The sequence below is a fragment of the Eurytemora carolleeae genome, unplaced genomic scaffold (assembly GCF_000591075.1).
Source record: "Eurytemora carolleeae unplaced genomic scaffold, Eaff_2.0 scaffold711, whole genome shotgun sequence".
NCBI lineage: Eukaryota > Metazoa > Arthropoda > Copepoda > Calanoida > Temoridae > Eurytemora > Eurytemora carolleeae.
In genome coordinates, this window is record NW_019396737.1 from 3,590 (window position 1) to 29,092 (window position 25,503).

General features: G+C 31.7%; 1 protein-coding gene across 1 annotated transcript; it reads left to right on the forward strand.

The window, feature by feature from the left end:
- The first annotated feature begins 2,184 nt into the window (after positions 1 to 2,184).
- Positions 2,185 to 22,725, forward strand: LOC111707955 (aldehyde dehydrogenase, dimeric NADP-preferring). Its single transcript, XM_023481153.1, has 17 exons — positions 2,185 to 2,285; positions 4,955 to 5,006; positions 6,031 to 6,097; positions 7,138 to 7,193; positions 7,365 to 7,428; positions 7,842 to 7,912; positions 13,146 to 13,275; positions 14,608 to 14,705; positions 15,323 to 15,374; positions 15,733 to 15,852; positions 16,428 to 16,531; positions 16,637 to 16,772; positions 17,242 to 17,332; positions 18,437 to 18,536; positions 19,453 to 19,543; positions 21,561 to 21,670; positions 22,534 to 22,725. Exons 1-17 carry the CDS (start codon positions 2,234 to 2,236, stop codon positions 22,625 to 22,627), a joined length of 1,488 nt encoding a protein of 495 aa, XP_023336921.1. The 5' UTR covers positions 2,185 to 2,233; the 3' UTR covers positions 22,628 to 22,725.
- Positions 22,726 to 25,503: the final 2,778 nt, after the last annotated feature.

The window sequence follows — 25,503 nt, forward strand, 5'->3', positions numbered from 1 at the left end:
CCTTTCATTTTTCCTTTTCAGTCCCTTTAAATTGGTGGATTTACAAAAATTTTCAAGATTTCAGGCACATTTGTTTCAATTTCAACCAGCCAAAGTTATATGAACTCCACTAAAAACTCCCGTTGAGTCGTTTTGACGTTTATTGGATACAAACAAACACCAGACAAGCCAAATATGCTACTGTACTGTCTAGCTAAACTTTGGGAAGGGTGGCGTATTTAATGCTCATATTTCAATTGTTTTTAAACTCATCTGCTAACAATTTAAGGACTTCTTTTACAGGGGTTTTTGGTATGTTTAAAAATACAACACGTGCATAATAAACAATGTAAATATTGACACGTATGTACAATTCAATGTGACTCAAAACAACGAAAAATTGTTAATTTTAACATGAATCCCTGTTTTCTAAATTCTCTAAAGTCTATGAAATGTTTTTAAATTGCGTTTTGAAAGTAAATGGAAACTTAAGTTAGTTCTTGCTTGATTGATTTTTTAAAATTAAGCCAGTACTTAACTATACACTGTGCAATAAAAAATTCCCTTTTTAAATCTTTTAAATTGCTAATTTTAAAAAGTCAATTAAGATGTTGCGAGGTGAAATAGTTTTTAAATTTATCAAATATGGTCCAAAATAACAAGTATCACCAACCGCCTTGTTGCGTGTATAAAAGAATATAAATTGTGATATTTTTATAAACTTTAACAAAGCTTTACTAATTAGAATATCATCCTTTTGTTATTTTAGAATCCCATTGTCCAGAGCTGGAATAATAAAAATTTTGCCAATTACTTCTTTAATACTTAAGCTAAAAACAAGTATACTTTAATGTTCTAAAATGTTCATTACTAAGGCTACAGAAAAGTATAAGTGAGTTTGTGAGGTTAAACCAAAGGCAAACCCAGTCTTGAAAATTGATTTATTGATTGAACGCTTTATAACTCTTCCATGTGCCCGGTGTTGCCCAGCTTTATGTTATTACTCGTTGTTACTACCGCCATTTACCCACGCTTGAGTTTAGCTAAAGTGCCCGGCGCGTTTTAGCGTGAAATTTCACCTGCGGCGGTACCCATGGGTTCCCTCAACAAATATCAGTCAATTTGGTTCAGCCGTTTGGCCAGCTAACGCGAATATATATAATGCTTGTCACATCCTACATATTTTATCTAGAGATTTAAACTTTAGCCATTTACGCGTGTTCTAGAGGTTGGGTAACCTTAAAAGTCAGAGGAGGGTACGTCTTTATCGTAGAAAAGGTCCTAGAAGGTTTTTTATAGTTGTAATCTACGTTTCAACAAACCAACTAGTATTTTTTCCTGGGACCTCTTTGGAGCAAATACTGTCGAAATCTTGCTCGACAACTTTGTATGCAGCACCAAAGCAGATGTCACACTCGTCAAAAATCATCAACTAAGAAGCCTTGTGAATTTAGATTGAGAAACGTTCAACTGTGTCAACTGTTTTTTGGGTTTTTGCGGATTTTTTTCTGCTCAGACATTTCCTCGTTCTGCCAACATTCTCCAATACGCTAATTCCCTTTTAGTCCACATGTAATGTAGGCTATTGCCTTGTCCATATTATTATCTCTAATGCATTTGGAATCATATCAAAGGTTTTTATTAAAGAGATACCATGTTTGTTGGTACTTTCTGTATAAATAAAAAGTTTGATGAATAAAGTCCGCTGGAAGAAGACTACCGGGATGGATACAGTGAGCTTTGAAAAAAATTACAGGGCTACGACGTCTAGAAGTTCCTTTAGAAAAACTTATTAAACATACCTCGTATGGACGCAGAGCTTTATTATTTAGATTTTAAAAATTCTTTAAAAAACATTCGGATAAACGGCCCTAGCTTTTATGGCGTTTAGTCCACATTGTGTACTAAAAAGTGCAAGTTCTGAGTTCGAATTCAATAAATTTGAGCCACGTCTCAAATCCACCAAAAACCGGTTATAAATGAGCGCCAGCTTAAATCTTGAAACAATTAATACAATTTGAAGTGGAACAACCATATTTGAGCCGCATCTCAAATCTAAGTCGCGGCTCAAATTCTTTAAATTTGGCCTCTGCAAAAAAATTGAGAATGTCAAACCATGGGAAACCCTTTAAAATCGGTCTGGTCAGAAACACTGATGCATATTAGTCTCTATCTATTTGTATCCATCAGAAGTGCAAAATCGTGTTTTTACATTTTTCCAAATAAAACGCGCAATTTCAATATTTTAGGAAATATGGAGAATTTTGGAAAAATTGTTCAGGAGCTTCGGGGGTCTTTCATGAAAGGTACGTACTTTTAAAAACCTTATCTGGATCCAAATAAAAATAAACATTTATCTTTCTTATCATAATTAATAAACTATAGAACTTGAAAGGGATTGTAGGCGGGATTTTAAGTGGCCTTCTATTTTAAGAGGCATAAAAATCATTTGCGATTTTAAGCAGAAAGGATATTAAAGGAAAATATCAGAATTTAACACTATTTAAGATAAAGAACGACGATTTTTACTAATGTTTACTCAAATAAAGCTTTAAATCAAACATGATCCTGTTCTAAAAATGGGAGTTACCTAAAATTGCGTTCACAATTTCACATACTGAAAAATAATCATGGAAATGATGAAAAAATTGAAAATAAATTTAAAATCTGTATTGTAGTCTCATCTCATTTATGCATTCAGAAGTATTGGCAGCATTACATAAAGTGCCTTTTTTTAAGTTGTTTCAATTACAAAATGTGTTCTTAAATATTAAAATACTTGGCGTTTAGAGTGCTTCGCGCCCATCTTCTATTCAATTGTGAACATACAAACAAAAAATCGTGAATTTTCAAAAATTAATCAAAATCCAATTTGTTGGAGGCAAATTTTGAAATTTTGACCATTTAAAAACCTTCCCTGGGGACATTTGAAGTCCCACACAAAATTTGGGGACGATCTGTTAAGCCGTTTTGACGTTTATTGGATACAAACAAACACTGAGACACCCAAAATATATTTATAGACCAGGCATTAAGGGTGTTTGCTTCATTATTCTTTTATAATTGTGAACATTTTCTCTTTGCGTCCATTGTAAAACAAAAACAAACAAAAAATTTCGCGAATTTTATAAAAAAAAATTTGATTTTCAAAATTTTCAAAAATCGAATTTTGTTAGAGGCGAATTTTTGAAAATTAGATCATACATATAGTCCTTCCCTGGGGTCCCGCGAGGTCCCACAAAAATTGGGCCCGATCGGTTCTGTCGTTTTGACGTTATTGGATACAAACAAACTTAAAGGAATTATTAATGCCCAAAATAAATGCGTAAGAAACATACTTTGCAAAATGAGGCTATATTTAACATTATAGTACGATCATTACTTTATAGCACTGTTCATTATGAAATTCACGATGAAGTAAGTAATAATGATAAAGTACACAATAGTTTCATAAAATAAATATATATATCAATGATTTTCTGGTCATTAATTCATCTGACAGCGGTAAAATTTGCTTAATGCAACAAAATTTAAGTTTTTTGAGTTGTTTTTCTTTCAATCCCTTTAATTCACCTCCTCTACACAATTTGAAAACTGGAGAAATAATAAAATAGAATAAACAAAATGTAGAATCTGAATGCGGCATTATAATTCGTAGAATTCGTAAATTCTTTTGTTTAAACAAAAATCATTTATTTCTTTAGAGATAAAACTTTAAAAAGTTGATTTCTTGGTTTGTTCTTTGTGATATAAACTTTACTGATTGAAAATGCTTTTTAAATCATTGACTTTTTATCAATCTTCAGGGTTTTAACACTTGTTGTATTTTCTAAACAAAATCAGACTTTTGTATGTTTTAAAACAACGTTAACAGACTCTGCTGGCATAATTTCGAGTGGCCTTCTTTTTTTAGAGTGGCATGTTCGATTGACAAAACTTTATTTAAAAATTGATTGTTTTCACTTGTGCTTTGTTTGAAAATGTGGTTTGTGGATTAATGCACTTGTTTAGATAGAAAAGAGTAGAAAAGGGTTTAGTGTAGAGGACGAGTAAACTCATGAAAATAATAAATGATAATTCATCGACTAGATATAAATTTAACAGGATTACATTGTAATTTTGTTGAGTCATGATTTTTAAATTAATTCGTCTAGTAGGATGGTTTCTGACAGTACGTTGATATTTAGTTTATAGTAAAATTAATCTGCCTAAAGTAAAAATATGCCAAACTTATCAATGCCTGAAAAGAATAAAATATTAGTAAAGAATAAAGTTCTCCCCTATTCTCTCTATCTCTTTTCTACTCTGTCCAAAATGTCCTGGAGGTGGGGGGGGGGGGCATCTTTATATTCTGATTGCGATATCTAAACAATAGTATTTTATAAATTTTTAGAGTCTATCTTATTTTTTTAAAAATATACCTTTAACCTTTAATGGTTAGGGTGCCACGGAGGTTTGAAAAAATTAAAAAGTTCGGCGGAAAAATGTTTAAAAATATTTGAGACAGATGTGTTACATTCATTTTTGAATAAATCAATAGATTTGTAACTAAATTGATAAAAAAGTTGTGAACTATTTTAGATTTTTTCGAAACACCGACCAGTCGTTGACTAAAAAAGTGAATAAGTTTTAGCGCTCTATTATAGGCCGTTTTTAAATTCTGAAGAAAAAATTACAGGAGACGGGAGGATGGAACAACACTCTNNCCCCCCCCCCCAATAAATTATGGTTTTTGCAAAGTAAAACTGAACATATGCAAAATCATTTAAAGCTGTGGGAAACCTTTGTAATTTATTTTTTCAAAACTACTTCTTATCAGTTGCTTTCCCAAGAGCTGTAATATTTTAAAATTCAATGACTGTAAGTGGGTCTAAATATAGAATTATTCTGGTGTAGATAAGGAAATCAGGCACTGAGCAGATTGTGTTAGACCCCCCCCCCCCTTACGAGTGGGAATTTTAAAATATCTGTTTAGGACGAACTAGATCAATTGAGTTCAGAATTCAACAGCTCAAGAATATTGAGAGGTGAGTAAGTGATTAAAAGCCGGACTATAGACATTAGACATAACTATATTTAAGAAGGTTCAATCTTTAAAAGTTCGGCTGAAATGAAAATATTATAGTACATGAATAAAAATCAATAAAGCAATGCACTGAGTTTCTCAAATATTCAACGAGTCGGTTTTTCTTACAATATATTTATATACAAAAGATGCAAAAATACAAACTTTAAATCGAACGATACTATACAAACTAAATATTATGAATCAATCAGTTTCATCAAATAGGGGAATTCTTCAAGGGAACCTTAATTCAAGGGAGCTGAATCACAACTGCCTTTTTTCCCTCTATTTCGCTCCACCCTTAGTTCGCATTCTACCCCACGCCCTGTGAGCTGGCCGGCCAGCTCACCAGCTCCCGGGTTCGGGGATAACGGATTTCTCCGCGTGGCTTGGGTTAAATATAGAAACCAAACATAAACAAGAAAACCCGTTAAACATCAGTAAAAGGTGGGGGGGGGGGAGGCAAAATGGGGTTGAGTGCGAACGAAGGGTAAAAATAATGATAAACAAAATGCTATTTACAGTCGCAGGAAAGATCAAAACATCATTTTCCTGCTACAATATTCCTGCTTATTCCTATAGAACATGCAGCCACATGAACCCAATTAAGATAAAAAAATCAAGCCCGAAATTTGTTCAAATAAATAAGACTATGAGGGTCTTTGAACTTCGCTCAATCAGGATACCTTGTCAATATTCGATCGTCAAATTAATCACTACTAATCACGAATTAAGTATCAAAGCCAATATCTCATTTCTTAGAAGATTTCAAGTTCTATTTTATTTATATAATAAAACAAGACATGTTGCCTATAGCCAGCCAAACGGCTGGACCGATTGGGCTGAATTTTTTTGTGGACACTCAGGGGTGGCCGGGGAGTGTTATAGGCTATAAAAAAAATTCTAAATATATTTTTTTCAATTTTTTTAAAACATTTTTTTCATGGGCAACGCCGGGCCCTTCAGTTAGTTCTTTGCAATTTTAGGATGATGATAGAGAATGAACAATGTTTTATTGATGCTCTGAAGTCGGATCTGAACAAACCTGTTCAGGTAGCCCTGATACAGAGGATATTTATGACAGATTTAACAACTAGAACTGACCGGTCCAGGTAGCCCTGACACAGAGGATATTCATGACAGATTTAACAACTAGAACTGACCGGTTCGGGTAGCCCTGACATAGAGGATATTCATAACAGATTTAACAACTTTAACTGACCGGTCCAGGTAGCCCTGACACAGAGAATATTCATAACAGATTTAACAACTTGAACTGACCGATCCAGGTAGCCCTGACACAGAGGATATTCATAACAGATTTAACAACTTGAACTGATTACAGAGGATATTCATGACAGATTTAACAACTTGAACTGACCGGTCCAGGTAGCCTGACACAGAGGATATTCATGACAGATTTAACAACTTGAACTGAAACAGAGGATATGTATGACAGATTTAACAACTTAAACTGACACAGAGGATATTCATGACAGATTTAACAACTTGAACTGATTACAGAGGATATTCATGACAGATTTAACAACTTGAACTGACACAGAGGATATTCATGACAGATTTAACAACTTGAACTGACACAGAGGATATTCATGATAGATTTAACAAAATTATTGTTTAATATTCATTGCACTATTTAAATTCATACTTGAGTCCCACAGTCGTCTTCCTATTCCACAGTTTTATGGGTTCCACAACTCTTTTAAATTGCTCGAAAATTTATGTGAGAATTCATCTAATATTGCAAATGAAACCTATGTTGATAAACTGTCCTCGAACAAGTCTCTAGTAAAGTCAAACATTATTTACGCAAATCTAGCTAAAAATGCGTGGAGAATTCCACTGTTATAAGATTTACTATTAATCCGGTCAAATCAAAAGGTTTTAGACGGATTTAGTTATGATGAAATAGCTGAAATATATTGACAATGTGTGTAAAAACTAAATAAGTTTTTTATTGTTTTCTACTTTATATTTATTCTATATTTTATATGTTATATATCTCATTCCTCGTTGCTTTTAAACTGTACCATTATAATTGTGTACGAATAAATAGAATAAATAAATTTTAGGATACTATTCTGGCTGAGATAGATTATGTAAAAAATGATTGCATATCTCTCATTAGGTAATTAGACAAATCTTTATATATAAAGTAGTAATCTTTGTTTGTCCGATCATAGCTCAGAAACCCTTTGACCGGTTTGCCTCAAATTTTGATCGGGGAAATCGTTAACCAGGGGAACATGGATCAACATTATATTTATTACGTAAAACTATGTTATAAATATTTTTGTAGAAACATCCATAAATGGACAGCTGATCAACCTGTTGCTAAAAGTCCTACAACACTGATGGATAAGGTTAGGATTCTCTAATTCCATGATAAAAATTCCCCCCCCCCCCTTTCAGTAAAAGAGAGCGCTAATTGTCTGATTTTTATAATGTTTTAAAACTATTTCAATTTTCACTATGCAAAAAATGTAAACCAATTACTTGAATTTTAGAAGTTTTTGCGGATTTTTGTTATATCTCATTTAATGTTTTTTTTTTGAAATTTTGGGACACAATAATATATAAAATAAACATTTTCTCGTCAATTAAAAAAAAAACATTTTTTTTAAAATTTGGTTCCGCGGATTTTTTACAAAGTTCCAAAAATATTTTGAATATTTTAGTACAGTTTTAGTTGTTATGCATAAAAACCGAAAAAAATTAAAAATTTTTCTTGAATCATTCATGCAATTATAAAAATCTAAAATTGATTTTGTTACAGCCGTATCTTCATCCGGAACCTTTTGGTGTAGCGTTGATCATTGGTGCCTGGAACTTCCCTCTTCATCTTAGGTAGGATTATCATCATTATCATCATTATCATCATTATCATCATTATCATCATTATCATCATTATCATCATTATCATCATTATCATTATTATCATCATTATTATCATTAGCATCATTATCATCATTATCATCATTATCATCATTAACATCATTATCATCATTATCTCATTGTCATCATTATCATCATTATCATCAATGGTTGAAATATCACAAAATACGATTTCTTCACATTACAAACAATTTTTGTGAATAAAGAAATGTGCTCTCGGATCCTATTATTACTTTCCTCGGACAAAATATAATTCTTTCAATTTGGTTTCCCCAGTAGACAAGCATTGTTGAAAGTTTAATATCTAGTAGAACATAAGAAATGGTGGTAATATGAAGGAGCAGAGAATTTAATCTATAGAGTGTTTAGGTTAAATATGAATTGTTCATGGGATAGAACAAGGAAGTAATATATGTGGAGAGAACAAGGAAGGAGTATATGGGGAGAGAACAAGGAAGTAATATATGGGGAGAGAACAAGGAAGGAATATATATGGGGAGAGAACAAGGGAGGAATATATGGGGAGAGAACAAGGGAGGAATATATGGGGAGAGGACAAGGGAGGAATATATAGGGAGATAACAAGGGAGGAATATATATGGGGAGAGGACAAGAAAGGAATATATGGTGAGATAACAAGGGAGGAACATATATGGGGAGAGGACAAGGAAGGAATATATGGGGAGAGAACAAGGGAGGAATATATGGGGAGAGAACAAGGAAGGAATATATGGGGAGAGACCAAGGAAGGAATAAATGGGGAGAGAACAAGGAAGGAATATATGGGGAGAGAACAAGGGAGGAATATATGGGGAGAGAACATGGAAGGAATATATGGGGAGAGAACAAGCGAGGAATATATAGGGAGAGAACAAGGGAGGAATATATGTACCGGAAAGAATAAAGTTTTTTCAGTGAAAAGTATCTACTTTTATAGAGTAGTTTTTGCTTTTCACAACAATGCTCTGAGGAGCTTTGTATGATCAAGATTTGATGAGATATCCAGGTTTTTAATTATAAAAATTGATTTTTTCAACTGCATGCATGTGACTCGAGAATTTCTGCAACAGAGACGCTGAAGGAAATTGTCAGATTTTAACACATTAAAGGATACCACTGTAAGTTGGGCATGTTAATCTTTGAATTAGGGTTGTTTGGTTACATTATTTAACATACAGATAGTTTCCATTTGATCCTGTTTTCTTTACTTTCTCTCCCTCAACTTTCCCACTTATAAAATTGTCACCATCTTTCTTCATTTTCAAGATAATTCTAAATTTGCGGGGCAACAGCTACACACAAGGTTAGGTTAAAATAACAATTGAAATAGGTTGGATTTAGGTTTTTTTTCAGAATTTTCTCTTTGAATCAATATTCTGATGCAGTCATTCATACGGTAAATTTAGGTCTTTTTCAATTCATTTTTTCATTTTTAATTTTCATAGTCCTCACGTTACGTTTGGGTCAATCTTTAGATCATATTAAGATCACTGTTATCATTCTGTAGATCATGTTTAGATCACTCTCTAGATCATGTTTAGATTCCTCTGTAGTTCATGTTTAGATCACTCTTTAAATCATGTTTACATCACTCTTTAAATCATGTTTAGATCAATCTTTAGATCATGTTTAGACCACTGTTTAGATCATGTTTAGATCACTCTTTAGATCATGTTCAGATTCCTCTGTAGATCATGTTTAGATCACTCTTTAAATCATGTTTAGATCACTCTTCATATCATGTTCAGATTCCTCTGTAGTTCATGTTTAGATCACTCTTTAGATCATGTTTAGATCACTCTTTAGATCATGTTAAGATCACTCTTTAAATCATATTTAGATCACTCTTTAGATCATGTTTAGACCACTGTTTAGATCATGTTTAGATCACTCTTTAGATCATGTTTAGATCACTCTTTAGACCTTGTTTAGATCACTCTTTAGATCATGTTTAGATCTCTCTTTAGATCATGTTTAGATCACTCTTTAGATCATGTTTAGATCATGTTTAGATCACTCTTTAGATCATGTTTGGATCACTTTTAAGATCATGCTTAGATCACTCTATAGATCATTTTTAGATCATGTTTAGAGCATGTTTAGATCATGTTTAGATCATGTTTAAATCATGTTTAGATCATGTTTAGAACATGTTTCGATCATGTTTAGATCATGTTTAGAACATGTTTCGATCATGTTTAGATCATGTTTAGAACATGTTTAGATCATGTTTAGATCATGTTTAAATCATGTTTAGATCATGTTTAGAACATGTTTCGATCAAGTTTAGATCATGTTTAGAACATGTTTAGATCATGTTTAGATCATGTTTAGAACATGTTTAGATCATGTAAAGATCCCTCTGTAGTTCATGTTTAGATCACACTTTAGATCATGTTTAGATCACTCTTTAGATATTGTTTAGATCACTCTTTAGACCTTGTTTAGATCACTCTTTAAATCATGTTATATCACTTTTTAAATCATGTTTAGATCACTCTTTAAATCATGTTTAGATCACTTTTTAGATCATGTTTAGATCACTCTTTAAATCATGTTTAGATCCCTCTTTAGATCTTGTTTAGATCACTCTTTAGATCTTGTTTGGATCACTCTTTAGATCATGCTTAGATCACTGTTTAGATCTTGTTTAGATCCCTCTTTAGATCTTATTTAGATCATTCTTTAGATTTTGTTTAGATTTTGTTTAGATTACTCTTTAGATCTTGTTTAGATCACTTTTTAGATCTAGTTGGATCACTCTTAAAATCATGTTTAGATCACTCTTTAGATCACTCTTTAGACCATGTTTAGATCACTCTTCAGATCATGTTAACATCACTCTTTAGATCATGTTAGATCATGTTTATATTATATTTAGATCACTCTTTAGTTGATGTTTAGATCATATTTAGATCATGTTTAGATAATATTTAGAATACTCTTCAGATCATGCAAAACCCCCTTCTCCCCTCACCTCACCTTGAGCTTGTATCCCGTCATGTTTCTATTCTGGGTGTTTTCCTACTAATATTTTCTACTCCCAGGGGACTATCTAGAGAATTTGTTTAGAAGACTAAACATAAACCTACACAGCAACAATGCGCAAAAATATTTAAATCTAACAGAGCAGATAAATAAGAGAATATGTTGATATGGACCTATGTACTGGTACACTCTGTATATATATACAGGGTGAGTCAAACAATTTTGTATTTTTCGGATTTTAGGCATAATAACGATGTTTATTCTGTTTTTGTCAACATTTTATAAAAAGTAATTAAAAATTGAGTGAGATATCACCAAAAATTCTTAAAAAGTTTTGAGTTTAAATTTGCAGTAAATGTTATCAAATTATAACCTTGGAACTAGCTGTTAAGACTTCAAAAATGCAAAATTGCTTACTTTTTTTGTTATATCTCTTTAAATTTTTGATGAATTTTTGTGAAACTTTGGACAACAATAGAATAAAACGTTTTTCAACAACATTTTGGTTTCGTAGATTTTTAAGAAAATTTTTTTAATCACATTTTATTTTGTCCTATCTAAAACATCGACACTCCCGTTTTTTTACTCATCCTGTAAATATATATATTTAAATATATTTATATACATATATTATATTTTGTGCGAGTATATTTGTGAATATTTGTAATTCCTGTTTAGAAAGTTCTAGAGTAAACCAACTTTTTCTGGAATACTAATTCAAACATAGAACTAATGCAGTGAGGAGGGGGTAGCAGAGCATAAAATAGAATTCTCTTTGATCATAACAAATGTGTTTAATTAGTAAACTTATATACCCTTAGCTGTCTCATATTCTGGGTATTTAGAGGGAAAAGTGATTAAATTTAAAGTTTTTTACATCATTTAAATAAATTCTTAGTATTTTGTTCAATCATAACTTATTGAGAGTACAGTATGAAATAAAAATTGAAATGAAGAGAAGATGATTAAATTGGAGAAAAATGTCTCTTCTTTCATATTTCTGTGGATCTACACGTCCCAAACTAACACTTGGCCCATTTCTAACATTCAGCGTTCGAAATGGGCCAACTGTTAGTTTAAGAACTAACTTTCTCTGTATTTTAGAAACCCTTACTGGCTCCACGCAATTATCTATCAAACCAAAAGTGTAACAAATGTTTGCAACAAAATTTGATTTTTATGCCTATATCATTGCAACCGAAAGTCGAGGTTGAACCTCAGATATTATTTAAGAAAATAATTCTGTGATAAAATCATCTAACAGCTCGTAAAGATATAGAGATTAGAACTTTTAAGCTTGTAGCAAAGCCTCAATTCCTTTATCATCATTATTGAAGATACATTGAAAATTTGAATGTCATTATTGACGTAAAATACAGCTGTACTATTGTATTTGGTTTATATAAAAAATGTATTTTCTTTTTAAAAGATAAAACGTTAATCTTTAATTATCTTTAATGCTCGGGTAATTTAATGGGAAACAATATACTTTAATTAACATTTTATGTTAAAAACCAATCATAATAACTTTTTAGTATAGGATGTCAATGCCCCCCTCCCCTTCCTCCACTCTATAATATCCCCCCCCATCTCTTGCACTCCACAACATGATGAGTAATAAGAAACTATTGTTTTGTTTTTCAAGTAACACTAAAGAGAGTTATTATTGCTTTGTCAATAGATGCTCACTAAGTATTTTTTAATAAAACATAAATGTACAATGTTAAAACAAATATTTCTATTAAAGGGACTGGAAATGTAATGTCAAGTAACCCTCCAATAGGAGAGGTACAACCCCGATTCACATCACTATCCTTGAATAAAACATAATAAAACATAAATATACAATGTTAAAACAAATATTTCTATTAAAGGGACTGGAAATGTAATGTCAAGTAACCCTCCTATAGGAGAGGTACAATCCCGATTCACATCACTATCCTTGAAACCTTTATCTTATCAATAATGTGGACAGTTTCATTTGAAAAGTGTTTAATTCTGACAATGTCTACATTTTCCTGCAGTAGAAATGCCCAACTCAATTTTGCAGAGAAACTCCATTTAAAATTGATCAGCTTTGATAATTATAAACATTGATATCTAATTCATTTTGATCAGTTTTAAGTTTGGAAACATCAGTCAAATTTGTGAAACCGTTAATTTACTAAATCAATAAATATAATTTTACTATTTCCAGCTTGGCTCCTCTTACCCCTGCGATAGCAGCTGGAAACTGTGCTGTGATAAAACCAAGTGAGATAGCTCCAGCTACAGCTAAGGCGCTTGCTGATCTTATTCCACTATACTTGGATCAACAATGTTACAGGGTTTGTACTTGGATTTTAAAAAAGTTATTAATTTATTAGTTGATGATGTTGATATAATGTATTAAAGCAATAGATATAATGCCTCCAATTAATGTTTAAGGATATAGAATACCTCCACTTAATGGTTAATGGATGCCAGCAATTTATGGTTAATATAATGTCTTCACTTAAAGGTTATCGAGATAGAATGCCTCCAATTAATGTTTAAGAGAATAAAATGCCGCAAATGGTTAATGGGCTAGAATGCCTCCACTTAATGGTTAAGGAGATATAAGGCCTCTTATAATGGTCAAGGAGATATAATGCCTCTAATTAATGGATACAGGAATAGAATGCCTCAATTTAATGTTTATGGAGATAGCAATGTCTCCACTTAATGGTTAAGGGGATAATACCTCAACTTAATGTTTAAGAGGATAGAATGCCTCCATTTAATGGTTAAGAGGATAGAATGCCTCCACTTAATGGTTAAGGGGATAGAATGCCTCCACTTAATGGTTAAGAGGATAGAATGCCTCCACTTAATGTATAAGAGGATAGAATGCCTCAGCTTAATGGTTAAGGGGATAGAATACCTCCACTTAATGTTTAAGAGGATAGAATGCCTCCACTTAATGGTTAAGAGGATAGAATGCCTCAACTTAATGGTTAAGGGGATAGAATGCCTCCATTCAATGGTTAAGAGGATAGAATGCTTCAACTTAATGGTTAAGAGGATAGAGTGCCTCCATTCAATGGTTAAGGCCTCCACTTAAAGGTTGCGGGAATAGAATGCCCCCACCTAATGGTTAGGGAGATATTATGCCTCCACTTAAAGGTAGTGTTCGCGAAAAATGAAAGGGGGTATTGGCTTAATGCGATTTAAAAGCGCTTTTGATCGCTACTAATAATAGAATGCCTCCAAGTAATAGTTAAGGGGATAAAATGAAAGTAAGGAACTTTAGAGCATTTTCAACAAAAAATAAATTTGTGTTTTTCACAGAATTTTGCATTAACATGTGTATCTTTTCTGCTTAAATCTTGATTATGAACGATTTTTTAACTAACAGTGGGGTTTTAGTATTTTTTTAAAATTTGAATTAAGCATTTAATCTATGAAGGGTGTGACATGTAAATGTAATCTGTGTCATTTTTGTAGAGAAACTATAAGAAATTTCTAAAAAAAATGTTAAAANAAAAGTAATCTGTGTCATTTTTGTAGAGAAAACTATAAGAAATTTCTAAAAAAAAACTGTTAAAACAGGTTTATCTATTTACTACTTATATTTACTATTTATACTTTTATCAGAAAAGGTTAAAAGGGAACCGTTTAAACGTTTATCTTACTCTTAGGTTGTATCTGGAGGGGTGCCTGAGACAACTGAACTCCTCAAGCTTCAATTTGATTATATTTTCTACACTGGAAGTACAGTAGTTGGAAAAATTATTGCGTAAGTTCCAATGCTTTAAATTTGGCCCGTTTTCTAGGCCGGAAGTTTTTTTTCAATCGAGTATTTGAGCTCTAAAAAAATTCCAATATCTTTTTTTTTTTTAATCATTTCTTTATCTTTAATGAAGAGCCAGAAACTGATCATTTAAATTCCTTGACAAAGAATTATAATTTATTACAATTTCCATAAAACTTTGATTGATTTTTTCCATTCATACAAAAATTTGTGAATTTGTGAGATAGGGAGAGGGTTTAGAATAAAAAAATGCGAATGTAAAAAATGTTTATAAAGTTTAAAGACAAAATCATCAGGGAAATATTATAGTTAATTTATAGTTTACAATGCTTCATGTAGGCGCTTTAAAGGGACTGTAAGCGTGCCTCCTCCACCCCTTTTATTCATCGCAATCACTCCCTGTAAAAGTGATATCTCCGTTTTACACCTTTGATTATAATCATCGAGGAGAGTCCAAGTTTCTTTAAGATGTTATTTTTTCGTTTCATGAAAAAATGTTTTTCTTTTTATTTCTATAAAGGTTATTTCATTAAGATATTTAAAAGAAAAGTGACCCAGAAATAATTGTATGCTCGATATTTCTTATTTGAAATAATGTCTAGCGAAGCTGCTGCAAAATATTTAACCCCCTGCACTCTGGAGCTCGGTGGTAAGGTAATTTTAAACATTTTTATAGCAATGTTAACCACAATCCATCATATCATACCTCACAAAGCCCCCTAGCTAACTTAAAGTCTATTTTTTAAATTAATTTGAAGAGCTTGTCAGATCTTTTTAAAAATAAATTGTAAATTTTCTAAAAATAAATGAGGAATTACAGTATAACTAAAAATGGATGAAGTGAAAATTGTGTGTATTCTCTTTAGAATCTTTTTATATTACCCCTAATGTTAACTTAATTGTAATTATTAATCAACTCAAAGAAACAATTATTAAATCTTTAAACCTACTCAGGAATAATATTGGAATACCAATTTAGATTTAGATTAATAACAAAGTTTTACTTTTCCAGTCCCCCGCATTTGTTGACGACTGTACAAACCTGGAGACAGCAGTAAAGCGTTTACTGTGGGGAAAATTTAACAATGCCGGACAGATCTGTGTAGCCCCAGATTATGTACTCTGTACAAAGGTACTTTAAAGGGACTGTACGTGTAATATCAGGTGACCCGGTCCATGCAAAGATGACAATTCTCGAATTACAACTGTACCCTTAAAAGCTTTATCTAATCAAGTATGAATTAGATATCAATTGTTTTGTTTCTTTAAACTGTTTATTTTCATTTGCGGTTTCTCTGCAAAAGTGACTTGCGCATCTTGGTTTCAAGAAGCAAAGGAGAAAAACTAAAGAAATAAACACTTTTGGAATCAGACAACAGACAGTATTTTCCTGATTATTGATCAGATAAAGGTTTCAAGGCCCTAGGGTACCGTTGTACCAAACCCCTTGCCATTTTTGCATAAATTGTCATTTGAAATTGCTCTTACAGGTCCTTGTGATTAAAAATATGTTCTTTGAAAAATAGAAAATCTACAAAACTGTGAGTGGAAATTAAATCGTTCAAAATTCCATTCGGTTTTTTATTAAGTCAATTAGCTTTAGAAGTATCTCTTATGATGCATCATGCCTCACAAATCTTTAACGTTTGGTAAAAAGTTCCTGTTCTTTCATGGAAAAAATATGGTTATTTTATTTGGATTATTTAGAGCGTTGAGAAGAAAATAGTTCCATTGATGAAGAAGATCATAAAAGAATGGTATTCTGACCAGCCGGCTAGCTCAGGATGCTATTGTAGAATAGTATCCACTAGGTAAACAACGTTGACCAGCCAGCTAGCTAAAATTCTAAAAAAAAATTTGAATTTTTAAAAAACATTTTTTTTACCAAATGGTTAAAAATTATGATATATTTTCAGGCATGTTGAAAGGCTCCAAAATATGATAAACAAAACTACTGGAAACATCGTAATTGGCGGAACCATAGAAGCTTCAGAGAAGTACATAGAACCAACCGTTATTACTGGAGTAAACTTTGATGATTCCACAATGCAAGTAAGCTTAATATGCTGTATTTTGCTATGGTTAACGGAAGAGTCTGTTAACGACCGGCAAAAACGGTTAATTTGTAAATCGTTAACGAAACGGATTAGTCGTTTTTGAAAAAAAAATTATGGGTGAAAACGAAACGGATAGGTTTTTAAAAAGCGGCAACTTTCGTTGATTTTTTTAGATAGAATTGGATGAAACTTGAAAAAAAAATTATTTAATTGTATTTTGATGTTTTTAAATGTGATTTTTTTTCAATTTGGTGACGGCTTCTGCCTTATATCCAATTTGATAAACTGTTAACAAAATGGATAAATTGTTAGGGATGAGACAGTCAGAATTCGTGGCTAAGACTCAATTCCTTTGAACCACCGATGCGAAGTTAAAGAAAGGATTTGAATCGCCGATTAAATTTTGAACCGGCAGACAGTTTAAATTCTTAAAATTTGGGCCCAGAAAATTTTCTTTTTCCCAGGAGGAGATATTTGGTCCAATCCTGCCGATAATCAACATTGAGTCGGTCAACGAAGCAATTGAGTTGATTAACAGCCGAGATAAACCTCTAGGGATCTATACTCATAATTAAACTTTCCTCCAAACTACAGAGTGTCCCAATAAACATGGGAATTAAGTGACGAAGTCGATATTGTGTTAAAATTAGCATTGATAGTAATATCTGATTTCAAAAGTAATACTAAAATCCAAGGTGTTATGATATGCGTAGATATAAACTATAGTATGGAAATAGATTTCTAAAAAATCGGTCTATAACCAACAATTAAGCAGCCTAGTATTCAATAGTTTCATAAAACAGTTTAAAAGGGATAATTTACCTATTTCTAAATAAATATATTGCCCTTTTCGAGGAAGCGTTTATAGGTGGCATTTCAGATTTACAACGGAACTCTAACAACATTTAAATGAATACATTTGTAAATTTACTTTCTAGATTTTTTTGTATATAATTAAGTGCCTTTACAGAGAAAGATAACAGTCGAAAATTATTAATTTTTTAAAAAACTAAAATATTTTCAAACAATTTTTGTTCTTGAAATAGTAGTTAACTTTTACGTTTGAAATTTATGTCTGGTCGATCATATGACATTGATTTTTCCTAAAAATGATGTTAGCTACAAACTCTGATTTTATAATTCTTACATCTTTGCAGTCGTAGACCTGGGCTTTTTCAAAATATGAATTCTGTTAAATAAATTATTCTAAGTTTGAAATATCAAAGGGTTACACCATCAGGTTTCAATGATAAAGAAATTTTAAAAAGGCACAATTCCATAGGCGGGGCTAACAAGCTTAATTTTTGCCCTTGTCTAAAAATAATAGTAATATTTGCCACAAACTCTGATTTTCTAATTCCTACGTATTTGCAGCCCAATGTCGTAGACCTTAATATTTCAAACTATGAATTCTAAAAGATTAAATAATCTGAGTTTAAAATATCAAAGGTTTACACGATCAGGTTTCAATAGTAAAGGGATTAAAAATTTCAGTTTGTGGTAAAGAATCGGTTTCTTAGGTTATTGCCCTTGTCTAAATATGATATTATTGTTTACTACCAATGGACGTACAAATTTCTTTTAGAGAAATTTTGAGAAACTTTTTTCATCCTTCTCTTCTCAAATCAGACTTTCAACTTGATATAAAGATTTGTATAGCTCTGTATGTGTTTTCTGAAAATGAAAGTGTGATCAACCAAATCCGAGATCAAACATCAAGCGGAGGATTCACCGTCAATGATACAATTCTTCAACTCAGGTATAAAGGGTGAGAGTAAAGATAGGCAAGTTCAGCTTTTTTCATTTCGTTCATGAACGACCCATTTCGTTTTTTAAGTGTTTAAAATAAATTGATTTCGACTGTTCTCGACATTATCATTTATTTTCCATCTATTTTGTTTGTTTTCTTACAAAACGATCGCTCTTTCAATAAAATCGTTTTTAGAAAAATAAATCGGTAAAATCTATCTCAGATTGATCGAAAAAACCGTTTGGTAAGTATAAAAATGATCGTGTTTTACAAAATCTGCCAAAAAGTTCGTTCATTCAGTAAAAATATCTATCAATTTAAACCATTCGATTTTGAAAAACGATCGTTTTTTCATTTCTCTGAGCGATCCAAGTCGTTCTTCCGTCGTTCGTTTTTTTATCGACACCATCATTAAACAAAATTCGTTTGTTCAAAAAAAAACGATAATCCCATCTCTACTTCACATTTGCTTTTACCATTATTTGATATAACTTTATGAAACATAATTAAACGAAAAAGTTCAAAATAAACCTTTAGACTGGTTTATTACGTACCGGTTTCAGAGCCCGCGATTAAAAAAACTTTGACTTAAGCCCGACTTTAAGATCCGATCTTTGACCCGACTCTAACGACAGCTTGTGTCACGTGATTGATAGCTTCAATATCTTTGGCTCGACTTTAGGAGTTAGGGCCAAAAAAATAAAACTGACCTTGGTTGGTTTTAGTGGAGAATAAGGCTCAATGTTGAGTCTTGTTCTCATCAATAATTATCAATCTCAGCTTTCTTTGAAAGTGATTTTGCGGAAAGTGAAGGAAATTAACAAAATTGATCTTTTTTTGAACTTGAAAACTTGTTAAATGATGTCACTTAAAATAATGTTGACCGTCCCTTTAAGATCAAATTTCTATATAATGTATTTTTAAGTGTTGAAGAACTCCCATTTGGAGGTGTTGGATCAAGTGGAACTGGAGCTTATCATGGTAAACATGGGTTTGACACCTTTACACATTACAAGGTAGAAAAATGTAGTAAATGTATATGCGAAATTATTGCTTTGCTTATAATAAAAGAAAAGACGACAATAACTTAAGTTTTATATATTGTATATATTTGGTGGCCTGCCCCTTTCACTGCTTAAAATGTCAATCCGTATAGCACTTGAAAAAAAAAATATTTGACTACATCTGAAATTTTTCATGAACGGTATATTGTGTATTTTTCATACAAAAGAGATGTGTAACTTATTCAAAAACTCAAGTTTATTTTAACAAAAGATCCTTTTATCCAACAAATGATTAAATAACATTTGAAAAACAAATTAACATAAAAATTTTAGTTTAAGTATAGAACAAAATATTCACTATTGTGTTAAATAACTAAGGTTTTAAGTGAAGATTGTTGGACGCTCAAGCAACCAAAATAACCTATGACGTCAAATACAGTAGTCAGATACATTTCTATTTCAGCATCTTTCTAATAGATCGAGTGTCTTTCAGTAAAATTTTTTTTCTTCAAAATTTCTAATTCATTCTGAAAAAGTTTTAGATCGTTTTAGCACCAGATGCTGAATTTGCTTTAATCTATTAACATATTGGTTTAAACCTTCTCAAAAATAATCAAAAAGAAATACATGGAAAACACTCCATGGCTAAAAATAAACTCAAAGATACTTTTAAAAACTGTCATGTCATGAAAAATAATTATTTCATCTTTCATGCTTATTAGAATATTTTTGTTGTTTTTCTACTAATATTATTTTTCATTCTAAACAACAAAATATCTCAAACTTTCTCATAACATTCGGAGAAATTTATGGAAAAAATGTGTGCATCCCCGAACTAATATTTATTCCGTGTCTTTATGTATAAAGTAGTAATCTCTGTTTGTTTGTTAGATCATCACTCATGTTATACCCCTGGACCGATTTGCCCCGAATTTTGATTGGGGGAACTTGAGAGAACCACGGGAATGTTCTTTGATTTGTTTAAAAATTCTAAATTGAGTGGTTTGGCTTTTACGGGAAACCTCCAGTGAAAGCTGGGTACCCAAGCTAGTTAAAAATATTAAATATATTGAAGATCCTGTATTGTCATTATAGAAAATACATTAAACAGTGGAACATTCCCAACTATATTTCTAATGATCTTGAGAGAGCCGAGTTTTCTGCATTTCCCCAATTATTGGATATTCAGTATAACCTTAAATAGTTTCCTCTCTAGGGAAGATTAATAACCCTGCTCCCTGTTCTACTTATTTCCACCTCATTTACCACCAAATATAGACATTATTAGGGAGAACTAAGGCCGAATTTAAAAAATCTAAACCGCGTTGCTGATCCGCCAAAAACCAGTAAAAATTTAGCGTCGGCTCAAATCTCGAAACACTTAATACAATTTGTTTGAACCGTGTCTTATATTTGAGTCGCGACTCAAATTCTTTAAATTTGGCCTCTAAAAACACAGTTTAAGTTCTTAATCGTGGCTTCAATTGTGAATTTTAAAAACTAAAAAATTGCACATTTCCAGTTTTAATGCAAATTGAGATTTTAAAAATTTGCAAATATTTTTGCATATTTCAATTTGAAGAGGCAAGGGCTTTTTTTAAAATGAATCATTTATCCTATTTCGCACTTTTTGTTTGAGAAAATGTTTTGCTAGAAAACTTTATTTTGCAATAAAATTTGAAAATTTTGGAAATTTGCAATTTTCTTTGCAAAAAAGTGACAAATGTTAGAGATTTGTATCACTATTAGGACATAGAAAATATTTTCGGTAAATAAGACGTCAGACTGAATAGCCTTATTTTATAATAAGTATTCTTTGCAACCCAACGTTGAAGATCTTAATTATTTCAAACAATGAATTTTGTAAGATCAATAATCTAAGTTTGGCACAGAAAAAGTGTTACCATCTGGAAGCAAAAAAAATTATTTCCAAATTTAATTAAAGTTTTATTCAATTTTGCGGCAAAGGCTCAACTTATGAACAAATAACCTTCGCATCCTTTTTCACAAATAATGTTAAATATTTTAGCCAGTTCTTGAGAAAGACCTTGGCTGGATGATGGAGAAGGTTTCAGATTTCAGATATCCTCCATATGACCCTAAGCGAATTGGGTTTATCAGAAATCTTACCAAAAATAGGTAGAATTTAAGGGACACAATACAGGGGTCGGCGATTACATCACTACAATAAAGACGACTTTTTTCTTTAAATTTTGATTGTTATAACAAGCTTTTTTTTTAATTATAAGTTAACATAGTAATTAAAAAGAAGATTTTTCAACAGCTTCTCTTTGTTTCCATGTTCATGTGTATCTAAGCTCTTTAAAAGCTTAATATAAATCCAAATTGAAATTGAAAGTCGTCTTCATTGTACTGATATATGCGACGACGACTGTATGATAATAAATCTCGTCCGCTGAATATGCTGTTCTGCCGATAAATAAAGTCACCATGGATGTTGTTTTAATTTCAAATGCAGACACGCACAAGTATTGAGGGGTTTGGGCCTCAATAATTTGGAGGATAAATTTGTTCTCTAACTTGAAAAGTTTTTGATTATAAACATTTTGATAATTTATTTTTAAATGGAAAAACCACAGTCAAAAAAAAATAAATTTCAAAGCGTTAACCACTAATATTGGTTCAGAATCAGACATAGCTTTAAAATTTAAATTGAACATGCGACAAGAGATATCCAGGTTTTTTTCTTGTGAAAAACTAATTACTTTCAATTGTGGTTTTACTATAAAAATGACGATTTCTGCTACAGAAACTATGGAGAAAATTGTCAGAACTAAATACTTTAAAGCTAGAAAAACAAAGATATCTTCCGCAGTTTTGATCAGATAAAGGTTTAAAAGTTGCTGTTGTGAATCCAAAATGCACCAACTCAACATAAGGGTCACTTGAAATAACCACAACAGTCTCTTTACAACCTAAACCATAAAATATCACCTGACAAAGAAAGTCTAATTATTTTAAAGTTTAAAACTTTTTTTAAGAGAGTTGCCAAGCTTTGGATTCTTGAAATACTTGATGATGCTGTTACTTGGAGGAGTACTGGGATATGCTTCAGCCTGTCTTGCAAAGGAGTAATAACGTTAAAGCAGTTTTTTCACCGTTCTTCACAAGATTGTACAAATCTGCCAACAATCAGCGGAGTTAAAATGAGTAATAAATAATTTTCAATATAATTTTGTTCTTTCAATTACAAATCTTGTGAAAAATACCAATTAAGAAATCATCCAATCGTGGTCTTTCTGGTGAGATTAGTTTTTAGTGTTACTTGTTTTTTTGGGATAAAACAAAGTACTTGCGAATAAATGTCTTTTAGAGAAAAGACGATTTATAAGTCTTTGCTTATATCCCATGTTTCTTGGGACATATACTGTACCGAAGAGAAAAGAACTGTAGAGACAATGTATACAAATACTTAGCTATATTATAGCAGTGCAAAAGAAGAATTTCATTAACTGTAAATGTTAAAACATTAATTCTAGACAAATGGTTTAACATGTCTATAGCAATGCATGATTTAATTTTTTTCCCAAGAACTGTCAACTTTCCCTTAGCGGTGAAAACCGTTAATTTTTTATGCCTAGCCCAACTTGAACCAAAATACTAATGAAAGATTAAAAAACATATTTTAGTAAGGTTAGACATAAACATTAACGGCTTTACAGTTGTTGGAATGTTGCCCAGGCCTACCTACAACTAGAAATGGGCATCGTTTTCATGAACAAAAGAAATATTTGAAAACGAACAAGAAAAATTTACGAAAAAAGAAAACAATTGTTTGTTCAAAACGCACAAGAAAACAATAACGAACCGTTTAAAAATATTAATAATGGTTCGCATTTTATTGATCAGTCAAATCGGTAACAAACGATTTCTCAATCAGTTGATAGGACAAACTTTGAAAACCCGATTTTTAAACTGAACGAAAGATTTTTCGAACGCACTTTTGACTTAACGATCGTTTTTTTACTGAATAAACGATTTTGGAGAAATAGAAAACAATTTTTGTTCAATACTAACAAGATAAACAAAAAGGAAACGATGGCTAGATCTATTGATCAGTCAGATCGTTAGCAAACGATATCTAAACGAACAATTTTTTTAAGCGAACTTATAAAACTATAGTTGTTTTAATGAATAAACGATTCTATTCTTTTTTATTGAACGAACAATTTTTTCAAAAAAAAAATACAAAAAAAATAATTTTTTACTGAACGAACGATTTTACTGAACAAACGATCTCATGGAACAAACTATTTAATTAAAAGACCTTTTTTTAGAACACGAACGAAATATATGGAAAATTAAAAATATTTATGAAAACTACCGAATTCAAATTTTATTGAAAATTCTTTTACCTTATGAATATCCACATTGGAATTACAAATATAAAAATAATAATCATTAATTTACAGCTTATTGTGCATAGAAGAACATAACCTTGCCGGAAGGATAATTTCAGCAATCTGTTTATCCTTGAATTCATTCAAAATTGTTAACCATGGGCAAAAGCGTGCTCAGGGGGGGGGGGCTATTGGGGCTAAGCCCTCCCCTGGACCAGTGAAATCTAAGAATTGCAGGGTGATTAAAGAATATCAATCTTTTCAAATTGTGTTAAGCAAAGCCACCGTCGATTAGTCATGCTATTGTTACCAGTATGATGATCAAGTATTACTGCAACAAAGTTTGACTTCAGAAATCCACGTTATTGTAAATAAGAATATGCAAATTCAGTTTTCTTCTATCCATTACTATAGAACATTTTCATTTATGTAAAATAATTTTTTCTGAAAACCGGAAACGGACCCCAAAAAAGCGGAAACGGACCCAAATAAAAGGGAAACCGATCAACAAACTGAGAATTTAAAACTTTTTCTGAAAACCGGAAACGGACCCCAAAAAAGCGGAAACGGACCCAAATAAAAGGGAAACCGATCAACAAACTGAGAATTTAAAACTTTTTCTTGAAACCAGAAACAGGCCCAAAAAAAAGGAAACCGATCAACAAACTGAGAATTTAAAACTTTTTCTGAAAACCAGAAAAGGACCCAAAAAATGAGGAAACGGACCCTAAAAAAGGGGAGACCGATCAATAAACTGAGAATTTAAGAATTTTCTGAAAACCGGGAACAAACCCAAAAATGAGGAAACGGATCGAAGATATTGGGAAATCCCTCAAAAATATAAGACCCGTATAAACCGGAATCCAAACTAAAAATCGAAGAAATGAATAAAAAAGGGAAATTCCTCTTAAAAATAAATTTCAGGGATTTCCGATAATTTTTGAAAAAATAGGAAACACCTCAAAAAATTCATTATGGTGAGGTTTCCGTTTTTTTGGGTCAGATTCCTTGTTGAGGCGTTTCCATAGCACCCTGGTAATACTGGTTTCATGGAGTAGAATATCTGAGTATAAATAGTTTCATGGAGCAATATCTAGTTACTACTTGTTTCAATGGAGCATAAATCCCCTGAAAATCATTGTTTTTACTTCTAGTTCTAGAGGGAGAGGGTGGAGGGCTAAGCGTTCCTCCCCCCCCCCTTTATATGCCCCACTGCCCTCTGCTAACTAAAAAGTAATAATAAATATTAACCCATTTGTGACGAGTCGGTCAATTTTGAATGGGTAAGGTTTTTATTTTAGAGCGCCTTCATTTTTAAACCAAATGTCGTCATGTTTCATTCCCGCCCTTCCTACAGATATGCCAAGTATCGCCTATAGGTTGCAGGCATGTTACAGGTTGATAGGGTGCCAGAGCAACCAAAACAACAGCGGGAGATTTAAATTCAGGAACCGCCGGATCCAACAGATATAAATCAGCGAAAATGGTTTTCAAACATTTTTTATTTCTATTTGATGTTAGTTATATGCTAATGTTATGTTCAGTAGGGGGTAGAATTAAAAAAATTCATCACAGAACTACGTCGATAGTCAATTCTTAAGTAATATACAC